Source organism: Salminus brasiliensis, chromosome 1, assembly GCF_030463535.1.
Source record: "Salminus brasiliensis chromosome 1, fSalBra1.hap2, whole genome shotgun sequence".
Taxonomy (NCBI): domain Eukaryota; kingdom Metazoa; phylum Chordata; class Actinopteri; order Characiformes; family Bryconidae; genus Salminus; species Salminus brasiliensis.
Genome location: NC_132878.1, coordinates 50,628,919 through 50,653,503, shown reverse-complemented (window position 1 = coordinate 50,653,503; position 24,585 = coordinate 50,628,919). Strand labels below are relative to the sequence as shown.

Genomic DNA, 24,585 nt, shown 5'->3' with positions numbered 1-24,585 from the left:
GGAAAGCTGTGATTGGCAGTCAAGGTTAGTTTACCGTAGTGATTTCTGAATGCTCTCAAAGTTCAAATATTAGTATTAATACTGTGTTTAAATTTCAATAATTATTTCTTTGCATTATAATTATTATAATCATTTGTTTGTGCTATTTGAGCAGTTTAAGCTTTTCTTATTTCTGCAAATAAATGCTCTAAATTGCCATATTTTTCTATTATATTTTTATAATCAAATAATTTTCCCTAAACATATTGCCTATAAATAATAAAACCATAGAAACTGATCCTGTAGGGTGGTCTCTTCGTTTCCTCTGGAGCTATTTTGTCCATGAACCACAGTATTGTATATTATTGAACTTAATTTCATTTATCACAGATTCGGCTCTCTCTTGGCTCTCCAGAGGAACCTGTAAACAAGCCATTTGATTTCTGAACCAGAATCTTTCAACCGGAGTCAAAAAGAAGTCTAGACGCACAGTAATGGTGCTGTCCCCTTGTCATCCTTTCAAACAGAGGCCTACAGTCATGTTTAAATTAAAATAGTGTTTATTTTTATTTAAAAAAAAAGACATTAAATACAAATTATAATTGAACAAAAACAAACAAAAAAAATCCTTTCTTAAAGAAAGGCATAGCTGTATAATATCTAGTTTAGTAAAATGAAAAGCTTTTTAAAGAATCAAAATTCTTTTAAATGATAAAAAATAAGAAATAAAAATAAAATACAATTACCCGTGAATGGAGAGATCCTTAAAAGTGACTTGCGGCGAGAAGTGGCCCTGGCATTGCACAACAGAATGTGGGTGGCAAGTTTTTATTTCTTTTTTTTCCCCTTAGCTCGACTTTTCCTTAGCTCTGACATTAGCTTAGCTGCAGATTAAATGTTAGCTTAGCATCAGCTTAATGTGAACATTCACTTGGTTTTAGCTTAATCTTATAGGATTCTCTAAATATTTAAGTTCGACCTAACTTCGGCTAAGCCAAAGACTAACTTGAGATCGACACAGCTAACACTTAGCTTAGATCTAGTAGTTACGAAACCTAAGAAACCTGAAGATGTTTTCTAGTACACCACTCAACCAAGGACAGAACCATTCCTTAATTAATCGCTGAGACTTTGCACACTGCACTGTTGATAAAATATATATAGAACTTTAGTGATTATATTCCCCAAAACAGGTTGAGCTCTATCTATTCACCGCTGTGCAATCAGTGAGTCACTTGATTCTCAAAAGAAAGAAAAGGTTTGGATCAGCTTATATCTCTTTCTTTGATAAATAACTTCAGTCTTTTAAAGTAAGGTTCACATGCCTCTTCAGACACATAGCTGGCCAGAAATAATATACTCATATATCGTTGCGGTCACGCAAAAACATTCTATCTCCAAAATGGCGATTTTACAGGAGAAGCAAAAGACCTTCCTGACTTTGCATGGAAGTCACTGTAAAGCAAGTGCATTTTCATTTCTGTTGGTCCATTCGTCAGGGAATTCCCAAACAATGTAAAAGATGACAGATGCCAGGTTCACATTTTGTCAAAAACTGAAATACGGAGATACAAGGTAATTGCGTGACAGCAAACATACTCATAATATACTCAAAAATACACACAAGTTAAAGGAAGGAGGGCCAATAGCTAAGCACTGTTTCATGCTCTTCCCCCACAGTCAAGTCATCGAAAACAGAAACGGTGTAGCACCAAATATTTCTTGCCAGCTGAATTCTTTAGTTGTATCTACGTTTTTAGAATTAAAAAGAGTCTTTTTTTTTGCTGTTGTTTTTTGAGGGGGGAGGTCAGAGGAAGGGTCAAGCTTTTTGGCCGATTCTGTGCTACTGAGCTGCTGGGTGGGTTACCTCTCTGGGAACCCTCCACTTTTCAAGTCTTTTTTCAGGAGGTCAGACACAGACACAGAATAAAACCAGACATCCTTCCTGTAACATAACACAACCTATCCAACAGGGTCATCTGTAGCCTTGTCATTTGGGGGAAAAAAGCTGGACAATATTTAAAGAGGCAGAACACTAACTGTTGCCACCCCTAACCGTTATTCGTCACATTTCGGCACTGAAGAAATTAAGGCAATTATTTAAAAAAAAATAAAAATAAAAAAATCTGCCAGTGATTATTGTCAAGCTTTGGAGTGCACCAGCTATGCAGCGGCAATGCGTGGTGTTGTTGCGCTGCCGTTACATTCAACAATTCAAATTCACCAAAAGAATCCTTGCAAATATTGGAGAAAAATACCTGCGAGTAAGATGGCATACTCAGCATTGGGAGTGCTGCTACTAAGTGCTCTGTGATGTATATTAGTGCGCTGAAGATGTGCTGTGTATTACATCCGTCTGGAATCCATTTGGAAGCATGCTGTGGGCTACGGCTTTAATATCTTACATCCTCGTCTCCTTCCAGCAGAACAGGAAAACAGGCATCAGAAGGACATGTAGTAAATCACCCGAATGCTCCCAAACAGGGGCTTTAAGTGTGCGAGTGAACTTCGAAGCATATACAGTGAATAAAAGAACAACAAAATAAAATAAAAAAAAGCACTGAAATGACTTCTTGTAGCAGTCCTTCAGTGTGACATATGAGGTCCTGATATGGCATCAATCATAAGAATTTTGCAATAGAGAATTGTAAAAGGTTCAAAAATCAAAGAGTTATGACACAGCCACTGTTAAAAACTGGGGTGGCTGTTCAGGGAGGGGCCAAAGTGCGTCAAGTGCTTGTGCTTCGGATGGAGCCAATGGCAGGAGCAGACCCAGCACTACTGAGCATGCCCGATATTTGTTTGTTTGTTTGTTTGTTTGTTTGTTTTTCTGTTTTTTAATCAAAAGGTCCTACACCAGAGAGGCGGATGAAGGAAGACTTTGCAGGGAACGAGGGGCTATGAGAGAGACAGTGATAGTCATGGCAGTGATTCAAGGAAGGCTCTTCATTTTACCAGACCAGACAGAGGGTTGAGTGTATGCGCTAACCCAGACGCGTACATACGCAGGTCATATAGCTCCTGCCCGCATACGAACACAGTGTTAGTCGAGGGCAATTTATGAACGCAAAGTGTGGACGTCTTTTAGTTAGTGTCTCTCCGGTGCCCTCCGAACAGGAAACGTAGAATAGTGCAGATCATCGTCTCCCCCTCCTCCCCCCCTTCACTCCCCTGATGTGTAAAAGTCCTCTGCTCCAGCGCATAGGTGGGGTGCTCAGCAATAGGGCAGCACCTTTAAAAATCTCCCCTTTTTTACCCCCTTACACTTCAGAGAGGGTCTCCCCCACAAATTTCCCTCCCTCTACCCATCTATCTCTCCGTCTTCTCATTTTTTTTCCAGGTTGTAACAGTGGACTTGGCCTTGTTCTTTGCCTTCGTAGCCTGGCAAAGCCTGTCCGTACTTGTCCACACACCAGCAGTAACCTCTTCTGCGGCCTTTGGAGGGACGACACTGCAGGGGAAGAAGGGGTGGGGGTGGATGAACATTTTGTATTAGAAGAATGTATATGTCGAGTAAACAGCCCCCAAATGGAGGAAGAGACAGAGGGCAGAGGCAAAAACACACTTTTTTTCTCCCAGCATATCTCACCTAGGTGAGAGAGAGTAACACCAACACTAGAATCCAGAGAGAGAGAGATAGAGAGGGAGAGAGAGATATTTTTTTATTTATTTAAACAAGTAAATATAAAAAAATTGTGGTTATTGAGCAGTTAATTAGCAGTAATTAAGTTAATCACCTCTAGTGCTATTAGAAGTGTTTACTTATTTAACCTATTTCACTCTCTCTCTTTCACTCTATCTCTCCTCTCCCCTCTCTCACTTGGTGGTGAGTCAGAAACGTGTGCAAATTAAACATCATGTCCAGGGGAAGAATGCATTGCTGCTATTGACACACTGGGTATGAGTTTGTATAAGAGAAAGAGAGAGAGCGAGACGGAGAAAGAGACCCTGTTTACACCTGCTTACTGCATGCGTCTTTAGTAGGAGGATTATATCTGGCTGAGGCCAAGCCACGTAAAATTGCAAGTGTGAACGCACCCAAGGCTCATTTAAACCAGACACAAGTCAGATCACAGTGTAAACACATCCGTCACATTCCACAACCAAAACACCAGTAGGAACTGCAGCGCAACAAGCAAGATGGCATATTCTGTCCCACACAGCAATAAGACTTTAGTCTTAGTAGGCTTTGGCAAAGGGGATTAACATCCACACTGACACACACTAATGATTTTGCTTCATGGGTCTGTGTGCATATGTCACTGGCCATGTGGTACAAGTGTTGGAGAAGCTATTCCAAGGACTTCGATGGAGGCATCCCCAAAGCTCCTGTAGATACAACTAATATTTCATGCAAATAATACAGGTGGGGAGTAGAACTTTGCAAAAAAATTAAACATTATTATTATTGATGACTGTGCAAGTTACTATACATCTCATCTTAAAAAGCTGCTACACAAGGTTTACTTGTTAGGAACAAGACGCATACCAGGAATGGCAACTGTGCATCAAGACAAAACAAGCCAATTAGTGCATTTAATTAGTGCAACCTATCCATATCCATGTCTGATATGCTTATTATGTGATGATAACTCTTTCACATTTACTTTAGCTCACCTAAAAAGCAGCTAAAAAGATTATCATGCATAATTGGTTTAACCCAAAAACATGACTCTCACAACAATGATTATTATTTTAGCATGATATTACGTTTCCCTCGAGCAGACTACTGCAATACTGCAATGCTAAATAAAGCAAAATCAGCGACAGTTCTAGCACAGGATCTGATCAAAATAGCAAAAAAGGATTCAGGTCCAGCTCAGTAGACAAATGTCACTCATTTTCTCATGTGGTGTGACAGTGATTGTTGGTACTGACTGGAATTGTGTTTACACGTATCTGTGTCTGTGTATGTTGAACAGGAATGTAAGCTATGTATACCTAGAAAAATGTACACAAATTTCATCACAAATGTCCTCTGTTCATTGAGGAAAAATGGACATGGCTGCCCTTTGACTGCACTGCACAAATCTCAACTGCTCTTACTGTTAGAAAGTGAAGAAAATTAGTAGTCAAAATAATTTTTAATCAATTATTTAGAAGACCTATATATATAGTCTACTGGACTGAAATCCATGATGCTCCTAATGACAACAGTATGCTAAGGACTTTCTGGACACAACAGAGGAGTCAAGACTGGCTGGTATCCGTCATGCCTTCATGAGCAATGTCAGATATTTGCATTATTTCAAAGCAATTGTTCCAAACCGTGGCCACTGATTTTCGGAAAAACAACACTACCATCAGCCACAGTGGATGCAGCACCTTGCCCAACCTTTTTGGATTAGACGCTGTGTATATGTGTATCTGAGAGCTGTGTTGAGCACTGAGGGCACTGGTTCACTGGACAGTACATTACACTGCCAGAAGGAAAGGATCTCCATGGGATTGCGAATGATTTCAAAGAACAGTGGGGGTTTCCACAATGCGGGGAAACAATAGATGGTTTGCACATTCCTTTAAGGGCTCCACCATAAAATGCAAAGCACTATTTCAATCGCAAGGGAATGCACTCTGTAATACTGCCAGCTGTGGTCTACACTGGTAAAGAAGCGTGTGCACACACAAACAGAGAGAGAGAGAGGGAGAGAGAAACCAGCACCCTTAAGAGTAACAATTATACGTGAACTTTTTTTTATTTTAACAGAAGCACTTTAGCATTAGCACTTGTCTGTCTTAGAATAAAGAACAAAAACGCATTTCATTTACGCTTGTCTTAAATGTGGTCAAAAGGTTTCTCTAACCACCCCCCGAATGTGATTGGTGTGATTCCACGGTGCATCCTGGGTGTTTGGACACCCTGCTTTTTGTGTGGTCAAGTATCCTGTGATTTCATGACTGCGACAACTAGCTGCATCTCGTAGAGCATTAGCCTCGGTTCCTTCAGTAAACTAAACGGAGGCACATCAGCTAGTTGCTCTACACTCAGCGCTATTTGTGGCTGTGCCATTTAACTTCGTCTTTCACGGCTACAGTTAGATTTGGCCAGTACGTTCCCTCCCTTAGCAAGGAAGCTATTCCCCATCCTTCAGGCTCTATTTTTGTGGCTGTGACATCTAACTTCATCCTTCAAGGCTACAACTGGACTTCCCCCTAGTCTTAACTCAGAAGCTAAAAGGTGCCCCTTCACAGGACATAGGTGCAACATCTAACCATGACACATTGTTATTTTATGGCTGCATTTCACTAGTTTTGCATCTCTGCATAGCTACTAATCCTTCTTGCATGTGACTACCTGTACTATTCCTATGCTATTTTTTTCTCTCTAACAGTAATTAGCTTGAATGTGCCCCCACAGATTGTCAGGATGGACAATCTATTGCTAGCACTAGTACTGCAGAACCACAATGAGATCAGGCCACACCGTTACACTTTGTCTTACTAAATTACTCACACCCGTGGACCAGGCTGCTGTGGTGCTCTGGTTAGCCTGTCCAACTGTCCTCCCTCCACTTCCTCTATCCTGGGAATGCAAGAGGGAATTTAAGGTTGCAACTACCATGTCTCATTGATACATGTCTGGCCTGTCCAGCTGTCTTCCCTCGACTTCCGCTCATCCTGGGAATGTTAGACGGAATGCAGATTGCAACTACTGTATTTTTTGCTAGTGCCCGCCATGCTGGCCATGCTCCGGCTCCCAATGATTCCACTCAACAAGGACCTGTCTCGGCTGTCTCAGGGGTTGTGGTGACCCCCATTTCTTGAGACTTTGTCAGTACCCACCATCTTCTACAACTTCTAGAATGTAACCCTGGACTCTGGACGATTAGAGATCACCTCTTGGAATCAGGGCAGAAGGTCTTCCATGTGAGTGGTGCACTTGTGTTACTGGCTCTGTCACACGCATATCACTGCAGACATGGAGAGGAGCCAGGTGTTATCTGGCTGAACATCTTGGCAGTGTGATAGAAGTAATGACAAATATGCGTTCAGGAGTAAAGCTGGGAAGCCTGTGTGACGTGGCTTTTATCAAGCTTCGATCAAGATAACCTGACACATCAGAAGCATTCGTGAACTTGTTGCTTAGACACTTGCAGGGTCTAGGACAAGGATGAATGAATATGGAGGCTTAGCTCTGATGCTGGGTCTTTGTGTTAGTGCAGAAGAGTGAAAAGTGTGGGGGTAAATTTGGCTCTGCTAAAATATTTGCCCTACACCGTTAAAGAGCTACCAGACTATTTTAGGAAACTGGCACCCACTCAAAGTCATCTGGAGCTTATTACACACACACACACGTACGCACACTCACCGACAATCTGGGGGTGCTGCATACTTTTACAAAAATGTATTCCCTCAGGCATGCAGATAGAGGAAGACACATGAAAAAAGGTAACTGTTCAATGCAAATGGGAGGAGAATTTGCTAGAGAGACTAGAGATAGAAAGAGAGAGAGGGATAGAGATAGAGAGAGAGAGATCAAAAGAACTTTTATAGAGAGAGGACCAAATTAAAATACTTCAAGCAGGACAAGAGCAGTCTGGGAAAGAAAACAGAGCCCTCATTCTGGCCTCCGCAAGGTCATCCTCTAGCTTCCTTTTAATCACCCCGTTTTTGCATCTTCTCTACTCCTTCCTTCCTTCCCTCATCTCCTCACACAATTCTAGCCTTTTCCGTTCCAACTTTTTTCACCGCATCTGATCATTCTCAATAAACAGATAACAGAACTCTATGATCCCAAAATGAAGGCGAAGAAAACAAACCCAATGGGGATAACTGGAGGAGAACAGGGAGAAGAGGCTTCACTTTTGTTAGTTCACATGTGGAGCTTCCTCCTGTGTTTCTCGAGCAGATGTTAGCATTTTGGAGTAAATGAAGGACAAATGTGGAGGATGAGCCGATAGACTGTCTATGACATTTCCATCTACTATGTGTTCCAGTTTAATACCTCACCAGTTTAACACTGGTTACTTTCCTTGAGGAACTTCTAGGGGTTCTCTAGTTTGAAACTGTGGAGGATCATCTTAAGGTGCTTTGAGGAACCTTGAAGGCTTTCTTCTAAATCTTTAATTAAAGCTTCCTCTAAAAAAGAACAGCCCCACCAGTTTGTACAGAAGTCCCTGTAGTTACTGAGTACTGCACCTTAGTGTGCTATAGGCCTTGCTGCGTTAAGAAGTTCATCCACGGTTTCAGATGGAAGAACCTCCAAAAGTTCCAAAAGCTCCAAAAGCTATGTAACATTATTAACTTACAATAGCAGCCTCGACATTATGTTAATACTACACTCATTTATTACATGGAGAAAAGCCTCTCTATTGTTGCTACTCTGGGCTCGGCACACTGCTAACTGCACCATGTAACTCTGGTGACGAGAGCAGGACAACGCTCGCAAGACCTATGTAACATATAAGTACTTTTGGTACTTCTACTTCTAAGTGATTATTCCTCTTAAGCAACAATAATGCTAACTGAGTGGGCATCTAGTCTGCCCTATCCAGGTCTGTGCAACGCTTAAAATGTGGCCTACTGTACTGCTCAAAACATACGTATGAAGATTATTGACAGTGTGTTTGTGCTGATATGCATGCATGAATGTTTGTGCACTTGTATGTGTAAGGTTATGTGTGTGTGTGTTGTAGAAAGCACCACAGAGGCATATTTAGGCAGTTGAGCGTACCCGTGTAAGTGTGGCAATGGCTGCAGGCTGTTACACAACGGACCTGTGTGTATGCTAAGTTTGTGTATGTGTGTGAATGTGTGTGTGTGTGTGTCACAAAGCAAGCCTCAGTCATCGCTGCCCCATAATGATGCCCTTATGGGCAGCAGGCAGGCGGAAGGGCATTAAAAGCAGCCACAGGGTAAACACAGACTCATAAAACACACACATACACACACACAATATGTGAGTGTAACAACTGCATGAGGATAGGAAAAGTGTCTGTTTGTTGTCCCAGACGCTGAACCAGTCACTGTGTAGGATTACGTTGGATGCAATCGTCTATCTGGTGATCTGTAGATCAGTACATGTTTGTGTATTAACTGTGTATTAAACTGTGTATTGTGTAATAAAGCATGTGGTCATCATAAGTACAATGAGATTAAGCAGCGATGGGCGAATGAAAGTAAGTGCTAGAGAAATGCCCCAAGGGGTTCTGGACGCTCACTAGATTGGACTGATTGGATTGCACCACTATTATGAGGTTTAGAATACAGAATACAGATTGAGATAGAGTACAGATACTTCGTATTAGATTAGTTTCCACTGTTTCCACATCATTCTGAATAAGAGAATCAGCTAAATTACTAAATGCATATGCTAATTTCATTCACTGTAGATGTAAATGGCACACAACAAATTTTAATAGACATTTGATAACCTCCTCACACCACTAGCCTTTTAGGAGTCTAGCCTAATGACTTATTAACCCCTTATGCTTCTGACTTATTACCCCCAAGGATTACTAAATAGTAACTACATGCAAAGCAATGGAAACTAGTTCATAAGTTATAACAATGGGCAAAAAAGCCAGCTTAGGAGTTGATATAATAATAGAGATTCATTTAATGGTCACTGTGTATATACTCCAATTGCAGTAAAGTTCCTGCCTGGACAGTAAATCAAACTTCTGATCTTCTGCATGTGGGCCGATAGTATTATCCAGTATGCTATTCAACCATTTCAGGCACTGGCTACATTAATATCCATTAAAAATGCTTTGCCACCCAGTTTGAAGATACCCATTCTTTTAACGGGTAACTTTTTTTACTAACAATCTGAAGTCCGAAGCCCCTCTTTCCAAGATAAAGTCCTAAAAACGTCTCTACCTTCCATGCCCCATGAAGAACTTCTTGCACTCCACAACCACCCCATGTACTCCCTGTTGTAACTCAGTCCTATCTCTTAATCCTACCCATGAGCGACAAATGCCTTGCAATAATCAAGAGGTTCCTATGCTCCAGTGTTGGCTGGCTGCCAACTTACTGGCCCAAGCAGTACATCCGCAAAATATTTTCGTGGTTCTGATGATTAAGATGAGGATCTAGATGTCCCAGCATGTTTTTTTTTATGCGTGAATGGATCATCAACACACAAAAATCTCAGCTGCTAAAACAGTGTCTCAGTCAAAAGCGAGAAACCTATGCAAACTGTGATCCACAGCATAACAGCACAAGCGAGATGAAATGAAAAGTAAAGCAGCAGCATTGTTCCTGTACTGTAGGCAGGGTATGGGTAAATGTATGGTTATAGGATGGCCATTTGTGTGACAGCCACACTGGGCCGTGTTAAATGCTTTCAGCCTAGTTTGCCTAGTGAACCATCAAATAGTGAGGTTCAAAGAGTGATCGCTATATAGCAATCCACTCCCACTATTTAACCAAGCCCAAAAATTCCAATCAAGTATCGTGCCAGCTTTTGCTTAGTTAGCTAACAGTGATACAGTTTAAGCTACTAGCGCTGTTTTACTAGCCCTGTGGCAGAGCAGTGCTACAATTTGCCATAATTAGAAAGTCCTAGATTCAGCAAGACCCCCAGTATTTCGCAACTTGGTCCTTCCTCTTTCTGTCAAGTGAGGTCTGGCCTTCTAGGTCAGAGCAGAAGCCTCCTTGAACCCCTGCCCATGTTCTCAGAGTTCTCTCGCCTCCACTCGCCCCTGTTAAAAGTAGAAGTTCCTTGCAGAACTTTTGAAGGTTCTTTAATTTGAAATGGTGGAGGAACCTCGCAGGTTCCTCAAAGCACCTTAAGATGTCATTGCATTGGGTTTGTTCCCCTCTATGGAAATATAAGCCCATCTGGATATGAACTTCTTACTTGATGATGTACAGTTGTCTCTGTCATTTTAGAATCGTCTGCAGCTTAAATTTTCCTGATTATGATTAAATATTATGCAAAAAAAAAGGTATTCCATTGCCAGCGCGCCCTGCAGTTCGCACTCTCTCCTCTCCTTACCTTTCCTACTGCATCACTGAGATCTCATTCAGGAAGGTAAAGCAGCAGCAGTAGCGGAGCTGCAGGACGGGGCCGAGACGGTGGGTCAGGGGGGCAGAACGAGCCTCCGGCCCACAGAGAGGTCTCCCAGCCTGGAGGAAAGATGGGAGCCTGACCGGGGGCGGGGAGGGGCCAGCATGCCTGGCCTCCACTCGCACACTAAGCCAATTCATATAATCAGAGCTAAAATTAGCCAGGAGTGGACGACTGTGCCCTCCACGGGAACGGCCTCCAACACACATACACACACACACACACACACACACACACACACACACACACTCACATTACAGATCTTATTCTGGGGCGCAAAGGAGCCCTAGGCACCCAGGATATCTGCATGTGTGTTTGTATGAGAGCCTGTGTGTACACTTGTGTGCCTTTTCGCAGTCATTGAATGTTTAACGAGACTGAAAGGTTTATGAGGAGAAAAGCCAGTCTCCCCCAACTGCACTTTTTTTTCTCCCAAACCATGCCTCACTCTCTGCATTCGCTCTCGCTCTCATCCATCTCCTTTCCCTCATTAATTGACTTGTCAGTGCGTGACTTGCAGTCTTTATTTTTTCAGTCCGCGCTTGTCCCTCTTATTTTCTCTCTCCTCATATTTTATCAGAGAAGCAGAGCTCTATTTAACCCTTCAATGGAATACAACATTTGTAAGCATTTTTCAACTTGACTTCTATCTGCTGAAACTGAAACGCAGCCTTAGTCACTAAGAAAAATACTTTCGACACATTTCCCCGAACTTACTAAAAGGAAAGAACACACATTGACTTATTACACACTTCTTTCCATTGACTCCCATGGAAAATGTGTTTTGAACCAACCCTCTATTAGTTCTTTACTAAGTACTAAGGGAATTATTTGTCCATGGTAGTCAACCATATTCTAAAGACAGTCAATAGAGATCCTTGGAACCCAAAGCCATTTCTCCATATTAGTTTCTACATCATGGAGTTTTAAAGTAGATAAAGCTGTGGTAACGAACACACCTCGTTCAGATCTACCTTCCAACAGTCCTCACCTCCAAACCAAACCTCAAAACACACCTCATTCAGCCAATTCAGCCTATAGCTACAGCACTTCTGAAGGCAGTAATATGATCAACCAGGTGGGGTCCATTAGGGCTGGAGCTAAAGTCTGCAAGAAGACAGATGTCCAAGACCACTAGGGCTGGTGATCACTAGGGCCCCTTCTTCAAACATCCTAGAAATGTCCATCTCTACGTCCTGTTTTCACACCCCACCATCTAAACATCTCCTCCTTGTTGCTCAGTCCTATCTCTCAGTCCTACCCTTATTAATCAGGCTGAAAGGCTTTAGTCTCTCTTTAGTCAGAAGCTGTGTTACTTGGTCTTTTTCTGGTCCAAGCTTGTGGAACATGCTTTCCCTTGTTAGTCTTCCGGTCATAAATTCTCAGGTTGCGCAGAGAGTCCTCCAGTTGCTTGCTTTGCATGGATAGCAGCAGCCTCATGCCAGAGATTCTGTGTGTGTGTGTGTGTGTGTGTGTGTGTATTTGTGTGCATGCTGTGTGCGTTCGCTGTGTGTATATGCAGTGTACACAGCTGGGTAGAGCACATGTAATCCATAGAATTACTCAATTAACTGTGCTTTTTCTTTAAAAAGAGAGAACCACTCAATTAGAAGTAAAATTAGCCTAGCAAAATCAATATGAGTAGCAGTAAAAATACCAGGCCTAAAAGTTGTTCAATTACCCTAGAAATCATTAACATTTATGGCAGACAATTATATCCACAGCCGCTTGCAATTTAGTCATGTTACGATGGAGAATGTTGTGTTAGGTGTCTTGCCCAAGGACTTTTTTACTGATTCAGCATGGTGTGTTGGTCTGCTGCATTGGAGGGCACCACCATTACCCACTTCACTATGCCAACTGCACTAGAACTCCCAGGATATATCAGCATAGGAACTAAAATGTACATTAGGCAACATTATTATCTTCTAATATAAACTAATTGGCTAAACTAAAATGTATATAATTTATTTTAGTGCCATTGATTCTTCTAATCCAGATAAAAACATGTACCCCAAATGAGAAGAATGGTGCTTAATGCATTTTAGTTCCTATGCTGCTACATGCTGGGTGTTCTGTTTTGACCGGTTTTGACCTAATGTGAATCATGCAGTTGTTCCTTACATTGTGTCAGAATATTATGATGAATGGACCAATGGAAATGCTCCAAAATGACTTGGAATAACATCCTTTCACACTGACTTCCAGTGAACGTTAAGAAAGTTGTTTTCCTTCTCCTCCATTTTGAAGATGAGATGGTTTTGTGTGACTGTGATCACATCATTTCAGTTGGATCTTTAAAGCATTATCCATTCAAATGTTCTTTGGGGAATCAAACACTGTTTGTTTGTGTATTCCACCCTTCTTACAAGCACTTTCAAGCACAGGTTCCTTACAGAACCTTTCAACTGAAGTCATTTCATTTAGAAATATTATTAAAGAGCCATGCTTACATTAAAAATGTTTTTTTATGGAATCAAAAGTGGTTCTGTGGAACTGGAATTGAATTCATAGAACCATGTTTGGTTCAATAAAGAACCTTTTAACTGAAGGATTTTAATTTGGGTTTTAAAGAACCACATGCTTTTAGGGATTCAAACGTTGCTCTTCTGTGGTACTTCACCCTTCATGGTAAGGGAATTGAAAGTAATTCAATGGAAAAGGAATTGAATCCTTTATAAAACCAAGTTTGGTTCGTGAACTAAAAGTGGAAACGGAATCAAACTCTACATAGAACCATGTTTGGTTCCCAATTCAGTCATTTCAATTAGGTTTTTAAGGAACCAGACATTGAAAGGTTCTTTAAGGACTCAATAATGGTTATATTGTGGAGAGTTCATCTTGTCCCACATCAGCACTATACAGATTCTCCCCTGTATGAGTCAGAGAGGAAATGCAGCTGAGTCCAGTTTTAATACAACTGAATAACAGTGATCAGCCTTGGTGTCCCAGTGAGTAAGCCACAGTTCAGTGGGTTCAGTGCAGTGCAGTGCCCCTATCAGTAATGGCAGGAGCTTCCTGTTCAGCAAGCCACTGAATAATCCTGTTTGCCCAAATTCACTCAAACTCATTAAGCATGCACAGACCCTAGCTCTGACTCATCCTCTTAATGAAAAGTGGTGGTGGGGAGGTAGGGGTGTCCACTGACTCACACATTTCAAACCCCACTCAACCCCCCTCCACCCCACCCATCCCCCCCGCCCCCGACCAGCGTCCTCTTCTTATTCAGAAGCACCCATGCAGGCCAGTGGATACAGGCCACATAAACATGAAGCTGTTTGTGATAGTGGTTTAGTGAGGCGCCATGGTAACACTCACCTGTTTTTTCTTGTAGAAGCCCTTCCTATCACAGTTTGGAATGCGGAAGAATCGCGGGTTTAACACGTTGGATATCTTAAGACTCTTCAGAACACTCTCCATCTCCCTACGACACGGGCCCTTCAAACACACAAACGCACAAATATAAACACAATCAGTCCAGAGTTTACTATACCAAGCACGGAATCTCAGAAATGTTACAAACTCTGCTTTTTCCACGTCCGTTTTTCCATAACAGGCTCCCTATAATGGCCTGCACTGAGCGGCACACAGCGTTCTCTGGTAACTACTTCGAATAAATCACATGTACACATGCAAAATCTATAAAAGGGGCTATAAAAGAAAAAGGGCTTCCATTTGTGATTGGCTTTTCAATATTATTCAGGCTGGATTTAGCAGGTCACCAACTGAGCTACGAATCAATGTACCTATTTTTTCATTTTTAACCTTAATTTAAGCATTTTTTACTATAGATTTTTATATTTGGGTTTGAGATGAAAAGATTAATATTTTCCTTATGTCCTGACATTCATATCCAGACGTGTTACATCCAGAAACAAGGGCAGAACAGGGCACCTTTTAGTTTGAACAGGAGCAAAAATACTAGAAAGTGGGACTAACAGGTGTGTCTTATTCCCTGTTAGACTGACAGTTTAAATAATTAGGGCAGCATATTTGGAGGGGGAGGTTGGGCGATTCTGATGACAGGGGCCCTAAAAATGTCCTATTTGAGTACTTTGGATTATCAGAATTGTTAGAGTTGTGGGGCTCAGTGTAATATCGTTTCATAAGGGCCAAAATCCCTGGCAGCAACCCCGTAAAAAACTGATTGCTATGTAATTCAGGTACCCTGAATGCTATGTTTTTAACTGCAAACCATTAGCTCAACATGAACATCAGAGAGTTGTCTTCGGAGAAAAGCAAGCCATTTTGAAGCTGAGAAAAGAGGGAGGCTTAAGCGTTGAGTTCAGTCAATACAAGAATCTGGAGGATACACCACTGATGTGCTAACAACCAGACACCAAACATGTTCATCAAGAAGACCAACAATAGCTGATGACAAAAATGTTGTGGAAAACGCCCCAAAACAACACCCAGTGACATTACCAACATGGCAGGGCAGGGCTGAGGTTATCACAGTCCATTGTTTGATGAGGATAGTGGAGATAGTGTCATTGGTGTGGGCCTGCATTGCTGCTTCTAGAACTGGCATTGCTGCTTCTTTATTGATGAAGTAACTCATGATGTTAGCAGTAGAAGGAATTTAGGAGTCTACCAAGACCCAGTCTGCCAATTTACAGAGAAATGCTCTCAATCTAATCTGGAGGAACTTCATCATGCAGCATGACAATGCCCAAAACACACTGCCAAAACAACAGAGGACTTCATCAGGGGAAAAAGTGGAAGGTTTAAGACTGGCTATAAGAATATAGACTGGCCAAAGTAAGAGACATGCAACCAGATATTAGGTGCTGTTTACTTCCATTTACTTTATGATCTGTTCATGTTGTTTTGCTCACCTACACTGGGTGTAAATTGAGTGGCCTTCCACCAAAAGTGCCAAGGTAGCTAAACACATCTAGATTCAAATATCAACTATCTTTTGCTCTCAACCCCACAGTTGGATCTTGCTCTTCCCGAGCCACTCTGACCTGCTACCGGGAGCTGAAGGAGCACTTACATACTCAGTCTCTCTTTTAGTCTCCAGGCTGAAATTGTGGATGTCAGTGTGGACGCCGATCGCCACTTTGTGGCTCTGACTGTTCTTCGACTGCTCCTTCTGGATTATGCCCAGTTTCGTGTGCAGCAGAGAGCCTTTCGGCTCCAGCACTGTTCTCTGGCTGCCCACATCGAGCCCTGAATCCGTTGCCGTGCGCTGCACCGCCTCAATGCCCTCTGTGACTGTTGGCACAGTGGAGTTGGAGAGACGCTCCTGTTCAGGAACCCCACGGCTTTCTGAAACATAGTAAAAAGAGAGAGAGATCAAGATCAGAAACGTATGTATGCACATATCTGTTGTTAAAGAACTGTTGAGGTCAAGGACTCAAGAAATAAAAGCATAGTCCTCCAATATCAAGGTTGAAAGAAGAGGATACAAGGGAGAAAAGAAAGAAGAAAGGAAGAAAAAAGGCAGGAAGCTGGCAGAAATTGGGGACAGGGGGAGTGGGGGTGGAGGAACGGGGCAGTGTTGGTGGTATTTATAGTCCTCTTGGAGTTGGAACCATTAAGGATGAAGGGAAGACCACCTGACCGGAAACTTTGGCACCAAAAACGGATACATCCAGAATGAAAGCCAGGGGAATCACACAGTCCATTCCACACATTTATGCCTGACACCACTTCTACACTAACTATAAAGCATTAAGCTTTTTTTGTGAGTGGAAAATGCTGCCTTATGCCATCTCTATACAGATATAAATGCTCAGCAAAGCCCTCTTGTGAGGCTAGCAACATCAATCCCTTAACCTAAAGTGGACAAGACACTCTTGCATCGTGGAAGATTTGCAGATAATTATGGAACAGACATCACGAAAACTCACTGAAAGTCACAACGACAAAACAGGAATGGCAACAGCTAGGATGAGCTGGCAAAGCACCAGAAGGCCAAACAGATATGAGCACAATTAGAGTGATAGAGCTAGTAAAAATCAAAGACAGACGCAGCTGGGAGAGTGGAAAAACTAAGTAAAACCAGATTGAAGTCCAAAGCATGTGTGTGTGTGTGAGTGTGTGTGAGTACACACAAGTGTGGCTACACCAGGACTGTAGCCAATAGTAGCACAGCGCTCCCTAGATAAACCATGCCCTCATTAACCATGACATAAGACCAAAAAGCAACATCAACAATAGCATCAACATCAACATAAACAGCCGTGTGCATGTCTAACAAAATAACTGATCTCAACAGCAACGTGTAATCAGAGACGGGAGCGCTGAAATCATGGCATTAGCCTGCTTTCTCCGTTTGGCCCACTGTAATTTCACTACAAAACAGAAACAAGAGTCACATCCAGGGTGGAGGTGTGGGGTGGGGGGGGGAGTGGGGGGGTAGTAGAGCACCATCTAATTCAGGAACCTGCAAAACATCAATATTTATTCCCAATGTAAACTTTTATAACTTTTTATGGACTTTCCCAGCAAGACTTAAAAACACTCAACCTCACGTATTTGTTCAATCCTGAACAGGTAAACAGTTTAACATACAACGCGCACACACACACACACACACAGTTACTCACTGATTCACTTACAAACAGACACACTCGTGTGTGTACTCGGAAATGAGTATAACACACAAGACAAAATAGACATAAAGGGGACACAGGGTCAAAGGTAGTGAGGGTTAGATATATAAGGGTTTAAGTGTGCAGTGCTTGTGCATCTATGTGCATTAGACACAGCATAGACCTCCAGGTTAACTCTGTTAGCTTGTAACCTGGCTTGTCTAAAACTGTGACTAGGTCAGAGCAGTTTACTGAAATGTCCAATCCAGTCTGTTATTATGAATGTTGCCTGATCAGTAGCTCATGGCCTCAGTAAATATACTGACAGAGCTGACCAGTCCTAGGATCCACATGGCTAGCAGATTAGGCATCTAGGGTAGAATCTATCCATCCATCCATTTATCTTCATCCATTCATCGGTGGGCCTAGCTAAAATCATTGGGTCCAAGGCAGGAATACCCAGTCAGGGTGCCAGTCCATTGCAGCCTTACCACACACACTCAGTCACTCACAAACTCTTACCTAGAGGCAATTTAGCTTGGCCTACCATCTGCTTTTGGGAGGTGGGAACGAATCTGGAGCACCTGGTGAAAACCCATGTGGACATAGGGAGAGGACTCCAGAGTTTGCTCCAGTAGCCTGACCCTAGCACTGCCTGAAATGCCACTGCAGTAGGGCCTACAGCAGGTGAATTAGACACTTTAAGGTTAAATCGAATAGTACACAAATTGCATACTGGACATGGCAATGCATCCGTTCACCATCAATCAGGCTGCTGCTAAAAAAACCCCACCACACTACTGCTGCCCACCTTTAAGCAGGCAGCGAAGCTACTCTAGGCCCCATGCTGCCATCCAGTCACCAGTCAGGCACTAGCAAAAACATCATAACTCATGTGTGCCAGGGATGTAGGGTGGGAGCAACCAGCACCATGGCGAAGCAGCTCTGCTCGCTGGTTGGCCGAGGCGTGTAATTACCATAAAGTGTGGTATGATGGGAAAGGAGCACTGGAGAGACTAAAATTAAAGGCCAGCTGAGAGACAGAATATGAGGTAAGGTAGTACAGTAAAATGCTTGGCGCCCTCAAACTGCTTTTTAAAAGTGACTCTGTGTCCTAACAATAGCTGTCGTGTGTGTTACATTGTCACGGTTGATTGCTTCAACACACCACTGCGGTCTCATCGGAAAGGCTACAGAGGGGCAAAAGCGCACTTGGGGGCTGGGTGGATGGGTGGACGGTAACTGAAGTCATGTACTGCACCAGCTGCACCAGCTGCTAGTTTGGGCCTACGTGTGTTAACGTGCCAGTGTGAAACAGGACTTCGGTAAGTGCATGCTAATGCACTAGCCCTCTGGTCCCAGATAGCCTAACTGTCCATAAGGAGTGTAATCCAAAACTACACTGTGTGTCCAAATGTTTGTGGACACCCCTTCTAATGGATGCATTCACTTACTTTAAGTTAAGTTAAGCACCTACACAGTGTGTCTAATCCCTGTAGTACTGCCAATAGAATAGGACTCTCTGGAGCAGATAAACATGAACCTATTGGCACCATGCCTAATGCCAGGTGTGGGCTAGAGGGGTATAAAGGCCCCCAGCATTGAGCTGTAGAGCAATGGATGATGGATGTTGGTGCTCCATCCGAAAATTTTGGGATGTATTGGGCAGTTGGGGATAATGAGTTGGGGTGGTGATCATCCAACATCCTGCCATCACTAACACGCTTGTCACTGAATGCAATCAAACCCTCACTGCAATGCTCCATGATCTAGTAGAAAACCATTGCTTTTCCCTTGATTTCAGAAAAAAACACTGAATTAGCAGGTGTCCCTATATATATATTTTTTTCACTGCATAATACTATTTTTAGTCCTGCTCAAATATCCAGTAAACTTTAGCAGTGCTAAATCAAATACCACAACAGATGTCTCAAATAGCACCTCAAAGCCTTTGCATATCGACAGGTTGTCGTGTTTTGCAGGATCTGTTTCAGAGAAATCAAGGGACTCAAGTCGTGCATCCTTCCAGTCCTTTAGGGACCCAATGATCCATCACATGCAGTGCAAAACTGTACAGTCTACTGAGAACACTGAAGAGAAGTCTGCGTATAGCAGTATTTTTAAACTTGAAACATTTTTAACCTGTGCATTAAAACGTCCATAAGCATAATATGAATGCATATGGGACGTTTAGGGACTTCTCTCAGTATTTTAATTGGTGGGCTCAGTTGTATCACTGCGTTGAAACTAACCCCACAGTGTGGAGGCCGTAATCCAGCCTGGCTAGCTCTCACTGAGTTGCTTAAAATGATGCTGCCACAGCCACAAAAGGCAAACTCGGTGTTCTGGTGAAGCTTGAGATCATAAATAATCAGAGATCTCTCATAGATGATGTTGCCATAGGAACACGCAACATAGCCTAAAGCACCCTATATTAGTCTGTGCCCTGCACTTCCCTTGCCAGCAAGGGCTCTCTTACCTGAGCTGCAGAGATGGGCGGATTACTCATCATGCTCCACCTGCACCAAGCACAACAGAATGCAAGTACTGCAATAGACTGATGAGGAAACCCCTGTAACGTTAGTGCAGGTAACTGTTCACGTGACGGAAATCTGTTACCCCAAGCAGAGTTCTAGCCAGAGTGTCTGATACAGCAAAACAAGGCGCGCGCACGCTTTCCGTGCAGGAGTGTTCTTCATTCATTCCCTCTCTATCTCTCTCTCTCTCTCTCTCTCTCTCACACACACACACACACACAATCACATAGACACACTCCCAAAAACACACTGATCTCTGCTCTTCTCCGCGTACTAAAAATACGCGCATGTGGCATTCTTAACGATCAGGTTGGCGAGGCCAAACTTTAGCGCGCACACTGTGTACACACACACACACACACACACACACACACACACACACATGCATGGAGCAGTTTCTCTCTCTCCTTCCCATACACACACATACACACCGCACGCATAAAACAGCATAGAGGGGCTGCTGTAGCGCTCGCGCCCGCGCGGAAGCGAACAACGACAGCAGTGTGGGACAGTTTCACGGTACAGTCCGACGTGGGGGGTGGAGGGTGGGGAGTGGTGGAGTCGGGGGCGGTAGGGTGAACTTCAGCACGCGGCTCGACGTTGCAGAGTAAACAACGGCGGCTGCGCCATGCTGGTCCGTGCAGAAGCCGCTCGCGGGGTCTTACTGTATTAAAGAACGTGCGGGTTAAAAGAACCCCCCCTAGCCCACCACCCACCTCAGCTAGGCCTGTTTTTGTTGCATTGTGGGATATGTGCATGTGTGTAAGTTAATTAAACGGTCACAGTTTTAGCTGTGTTAATCACTGCAGAGTTGGGGGGAGGGGAGGGGGGGCGACACACTTGGCAAACGTGCGCGTGGGAGATTCAAAAAAGAAAACAATAACAGAGCATGAGCACGGGGGTCTCTCATAAAAGGAATATGAAATGAGATCATACACAGCTTTACAGTGGTCACCACACACACACACACACACACACACAAACAGGGAGCAACATTGTTGTCGTCTCTCCACTCACCGTTTCCGCGCGCCGGGATGCCTCCGGCCGGCTTGTTGCGCGGTGCGCTCGCGCACACCCCGCGTCCTTCCAGCAGCGCCTGCAGGGGCTTGGTCTCGCCGGGTCGCTGCTGGCACATGAGCCCCGCGCCGCAGCGGCCCGTGTACACACCGCACGGCTGGCCCTCGGCGAGCGCGCACGTCATGCAGCAGCCGCAGCCGGGCTCGCGCACGCGCTCCGCGCACTCGCGCGGCAGCGGCTTGCACTGCACAAGCGCGCCTTCGTCGCACGGCTCGCAGCGCACCACGGGGCCCGCGGCGCGCGCCGTGCGGCCGGCGGCCGAGGCGGCCGCGAGCAGTGCCGCCAGACAGAGCGCGCGCTGCGCCGCCGTCATCGGACGCGCGGGGGGAGAGGAGAAGGAAGAGGAGGAAGATAAGGAAAGCGCGCGATCCGGGGTCAGAGTGCCCACCCTTTTTCCACGGAGTATCTTCGCGCTCGTGAAGGATAGGGCGAATACGGGCGAGAAAAAAACACAAAAACAAAGCAGAGCTCGGAGCGCCGACAGAAGACGGGGGTGTAGCGGGGAGGGGGTAGTGTGTCACGAGAGAGGGGAGGGGGGGAGTTCTGTCACGTCGTTCGGACTCGGCCGTACACCCCGCCTGGGCGGCTGCGCTTCTCCATCTGTAACTGCGCTCCGTCGCACGAGCGCGCTTTATACGGGGCAGGAAAAGCACGCGCAACCAAAGTCACACCCCCCCTCCGGTATGAATTATGTAGCCCGGATCCTCGGTCTTAAGGGACCGCGCACATCCTTCGTGGGCTAACTCAACACTGGGTTGATTAACGCTGTTAAGAGCCTGGAGCCGGATCTGCTCTGGTCTGAGGAACGCGCTTTGTCGTCCACGAGCGCATTGAAAGGCTAGTGGGAAAGAGAAACAGGGAATGAATGGGGGAAGGCAGAGGGTTGCTGTACGCGCCGCGAGGACGCACACCGGAGAGGAGTCTACAGAGCGTGTCCAACTCCAGTTAAAAGTTTACAAGCTTAAAGAAAGGCAGCATGTCATCAATCAAATCCCAACCGATTGGCTTAGTTTGCTGCACATAAACTATAGCGGCTTCTTTACCTAATACTGGCTGCAAGAATCACTGGAGCGCTGGAATATGCATTTCCCAAAACAGTGAAAGGATTTATTACTGCTCTCTCTCTCTCTAAGCTAGGACTTGATGTCCTTTATAGATGTGAGGTAGCAACGTTATCTATTTGAGAACCCAGTGAACCCTGCAGAGTCAAACGACCAACGTTTATGGGACAGATAGCTCCAGCTTTGTCTATAGAGCTGAAAGTTAGAGTTAATCAGTCGGTGCCACAGTTGTCTTTGAGCAGTCAGAGAAAGCTGTCACTTGTCAGTCAGTCAGTCAACCTGCCATAGACTGAATAAAACAAGGTAATGAAACAAGAAGTGAAAGGAGAATCAGATCAGGGAGCAGGACCGAGCTTCTGAAAAGAACTTGGCAAATGGCCAAAATAAACCTGGAAGTTTTTAATTGTCATTGGTTCTTCCTGTCATGGGTTTGTTTTGTCTTTCATGCAGACAATTCAGCTTCAGTTGAGTTCTATCACTGATGAGCAAATTCCACGTCTGCTCCAGTGTTTCCAGCAGTCCAGAGACACTCACTCCTGTTATGCACTGTAGGCTATACGTTGTAGAGAAACCTCTCATTCCATAGCTGTGCCGGCAACCGCAAATTTGTGCTATAGCTCTGCTATGGGCTTGCCTTCATTCCACGCATGCATCAGTATGCCTTGGACACCCATGACCCTGTCGCTGGTTCACCGGTTGTTCTTTTTCGGAACACTGCTGGTAGGTACTGACCACTGCATTCCAGGAACACCCCAGAAAACCTCCCAAGTTGGCCTCTGTCTTTTTCCTGCTTCCAACACATCCACTTTAAGAACTGACTGTCCACTCGCTGCCTAATATGTTGTCCCCACCCATTAACAAGTGTCATCGACTAATTGTGACAATGCAGCCTGTATATTATGTAAGGTCCGATATGCATATGGATGTCATACTATGTAAATAGGGGGAAAGTGTCTGCTATGACAGAGGACAACTATTAGATTTCAGATATAACAGGTTTTCTGGAGTGAGTTAATAGTTTTGGGCAGACAAACATCCTTCTTATGTGCTTTGCCTCATCAAAGAGCTTCAGCACTTAAACTCTGTCTGTTCTGCACAGGCATTTCAAACCTCTCGATAGATAAATAAGGTTCTGACAAAAGGTCTGTGTTGCACTAATCCTTGGACTGACCATGGTGAGGAGAAAGCACATTAGATCATGCATACCACAGAAGTGACTCAGGAGAGGAAGAGCTGTGTTCTTCTGCTTAGCTTTGTGGGAGTAGGCCAGGTATTAATAGAAGAAGGACAAAGGTCATATGAGAACTTATTCTGCAGTTTGGAAATAATCAAAAAAGCTTTGATGAAGTATGTAAAGACAATACCATCTTACCCTTGTCCAAACCTTGAAATGAATAATTATAATAATGACTCCATTTACGCCTGGTCACTTCATGCATCTTGAGTATATCCAGATAAGGCCAAGACACATAAGACTGCAAGTGTGAATGTGTCAGCCCCTCGATATTGCACCTTCCCCCGGGGCGATTCCGAGCCGCCGCCCACTGGCCCGAATAAGGGTACGTAAGTGTACCGAGTCATGTTCGTTTTCATTTGGTTCATGTGTTTGGTTCTTTTCACATGTATCGGTTCATGATTCGGTTTTGATGGTTCATGGGTTTCACCTGGGACTGGGGGTACTTAAGGAGCCTCAATTCCATGGTTCAACACTGAGAATTGTATAGTTTGGAGCCTTGAGGTTGCACAAGAGGTTCCCCATACGACTAGAGGTGTGTTACGGTCAGCTTCGGCTCGGTATTCACGATTCAGGAGCAGGTCACCCTGCTAACCACGTTATCAGCTAGGCTCGCTTGCTCACTGTCAGGATTCACTGGCTATTCACGTCCTAGCAAGGTGACCCACACTCGCAGCAGCACACTGACGTTTCAGGTTAGGTCAGCCTTGCCGTTTTGTCTAGCTGCTGGTTCCCCAGCTCTCCTTGTCTTGTTATTGAGCGCTGCTCTAGTGCCCGTTCAGCTCCCAACTCCTCCCAGTTCGTTTGTTTGAATAAATATCCTTGCATTGGATTCCATCTCTGAGAGTGTTCATCCCTTCGTGTCTGGCCTAGCACGCCATGACAGATCGCACCAGAGAATCATTTAAACCAGATACAAATCTGATTACTTAGACCACTTCAGGAGGTGGTCTGATCCGCATTCGAGCAGTGCTTTAACTTTCCAAGACACACCCGTCCACCAAAACTCCTCCTACTGCAACCAAAACACCAGTGATAATTGCAGTGCAATGAGTGAATCTGCATATTCCATCGCACACAGCAATTCCAGTCCAACTAACCGGAGACGCATTTGACAACCGAGTGCAAATGCATGTGG

The 24,585-nt window shown here is 44.1% G+C and overlaps 1 protein-coding gene across 1 annotated transcript; it reads right to left on the bottom strand.

Moving 5' to 3' along the window:
• Nucleotides 1-521: 521 nt before the first annotated feature.
• Nucleotides 522-21,756, bottom strand: igfbp3 (insulin-like growth factor binding protein 3). Its single transcript, XM_072681546.1, has 4 exons — nucleotides 21,093-21,756; nucleotides 15,996-16,270; nucleotides 14,315-14,434; nucleotides 522-3,430 (listed from the first exon to the last, which is right to left on the bottom strand). The coding sequence occupies exons 1-4, from the start codon at nucleotides 21,463-21,465 to the stop codon at nucleotides 3,305-3,307; spliced, it is 894 nt and encodes a 297-aa protein (XP_072537647.1). The 5' UTR covers nucleotides 21,466-21,756; the 3' UTR covers nucleotides 522-3,304.
• Nucleotides 21,757-24,585: the final 2,829 nt, after the last annotated feature.

What these genes read in the sequence shown, in the direction of transcription:
- igfbp3 (XM_072681546.1), bottom strand. Translation starts at nt 21,465, where the DNA reads ATGACGGCGGCGCAGCGCGCGCTCTGTCTGGCGGCACTGCTCGCGGCC. An exon ending in CATCCCGGCGCGCGGAAACG is followed by an intron (nt 16,271 to 21,092) that starts GTGAGTGGAGAG and finishes ACTATGTTTCAG; the next exon opens with AAAGCCGTGGGGTTCCTGAA. An exon ending in CTAAAAGAGAGACTGAGTAT is followed by an intron (nt 14,435 to 15,995) that starts GTAAGTGCTCCT and finishes GTGTGTTTGAAG; the next exon opens with GGCCCGTGTCGTAGGGAGAT.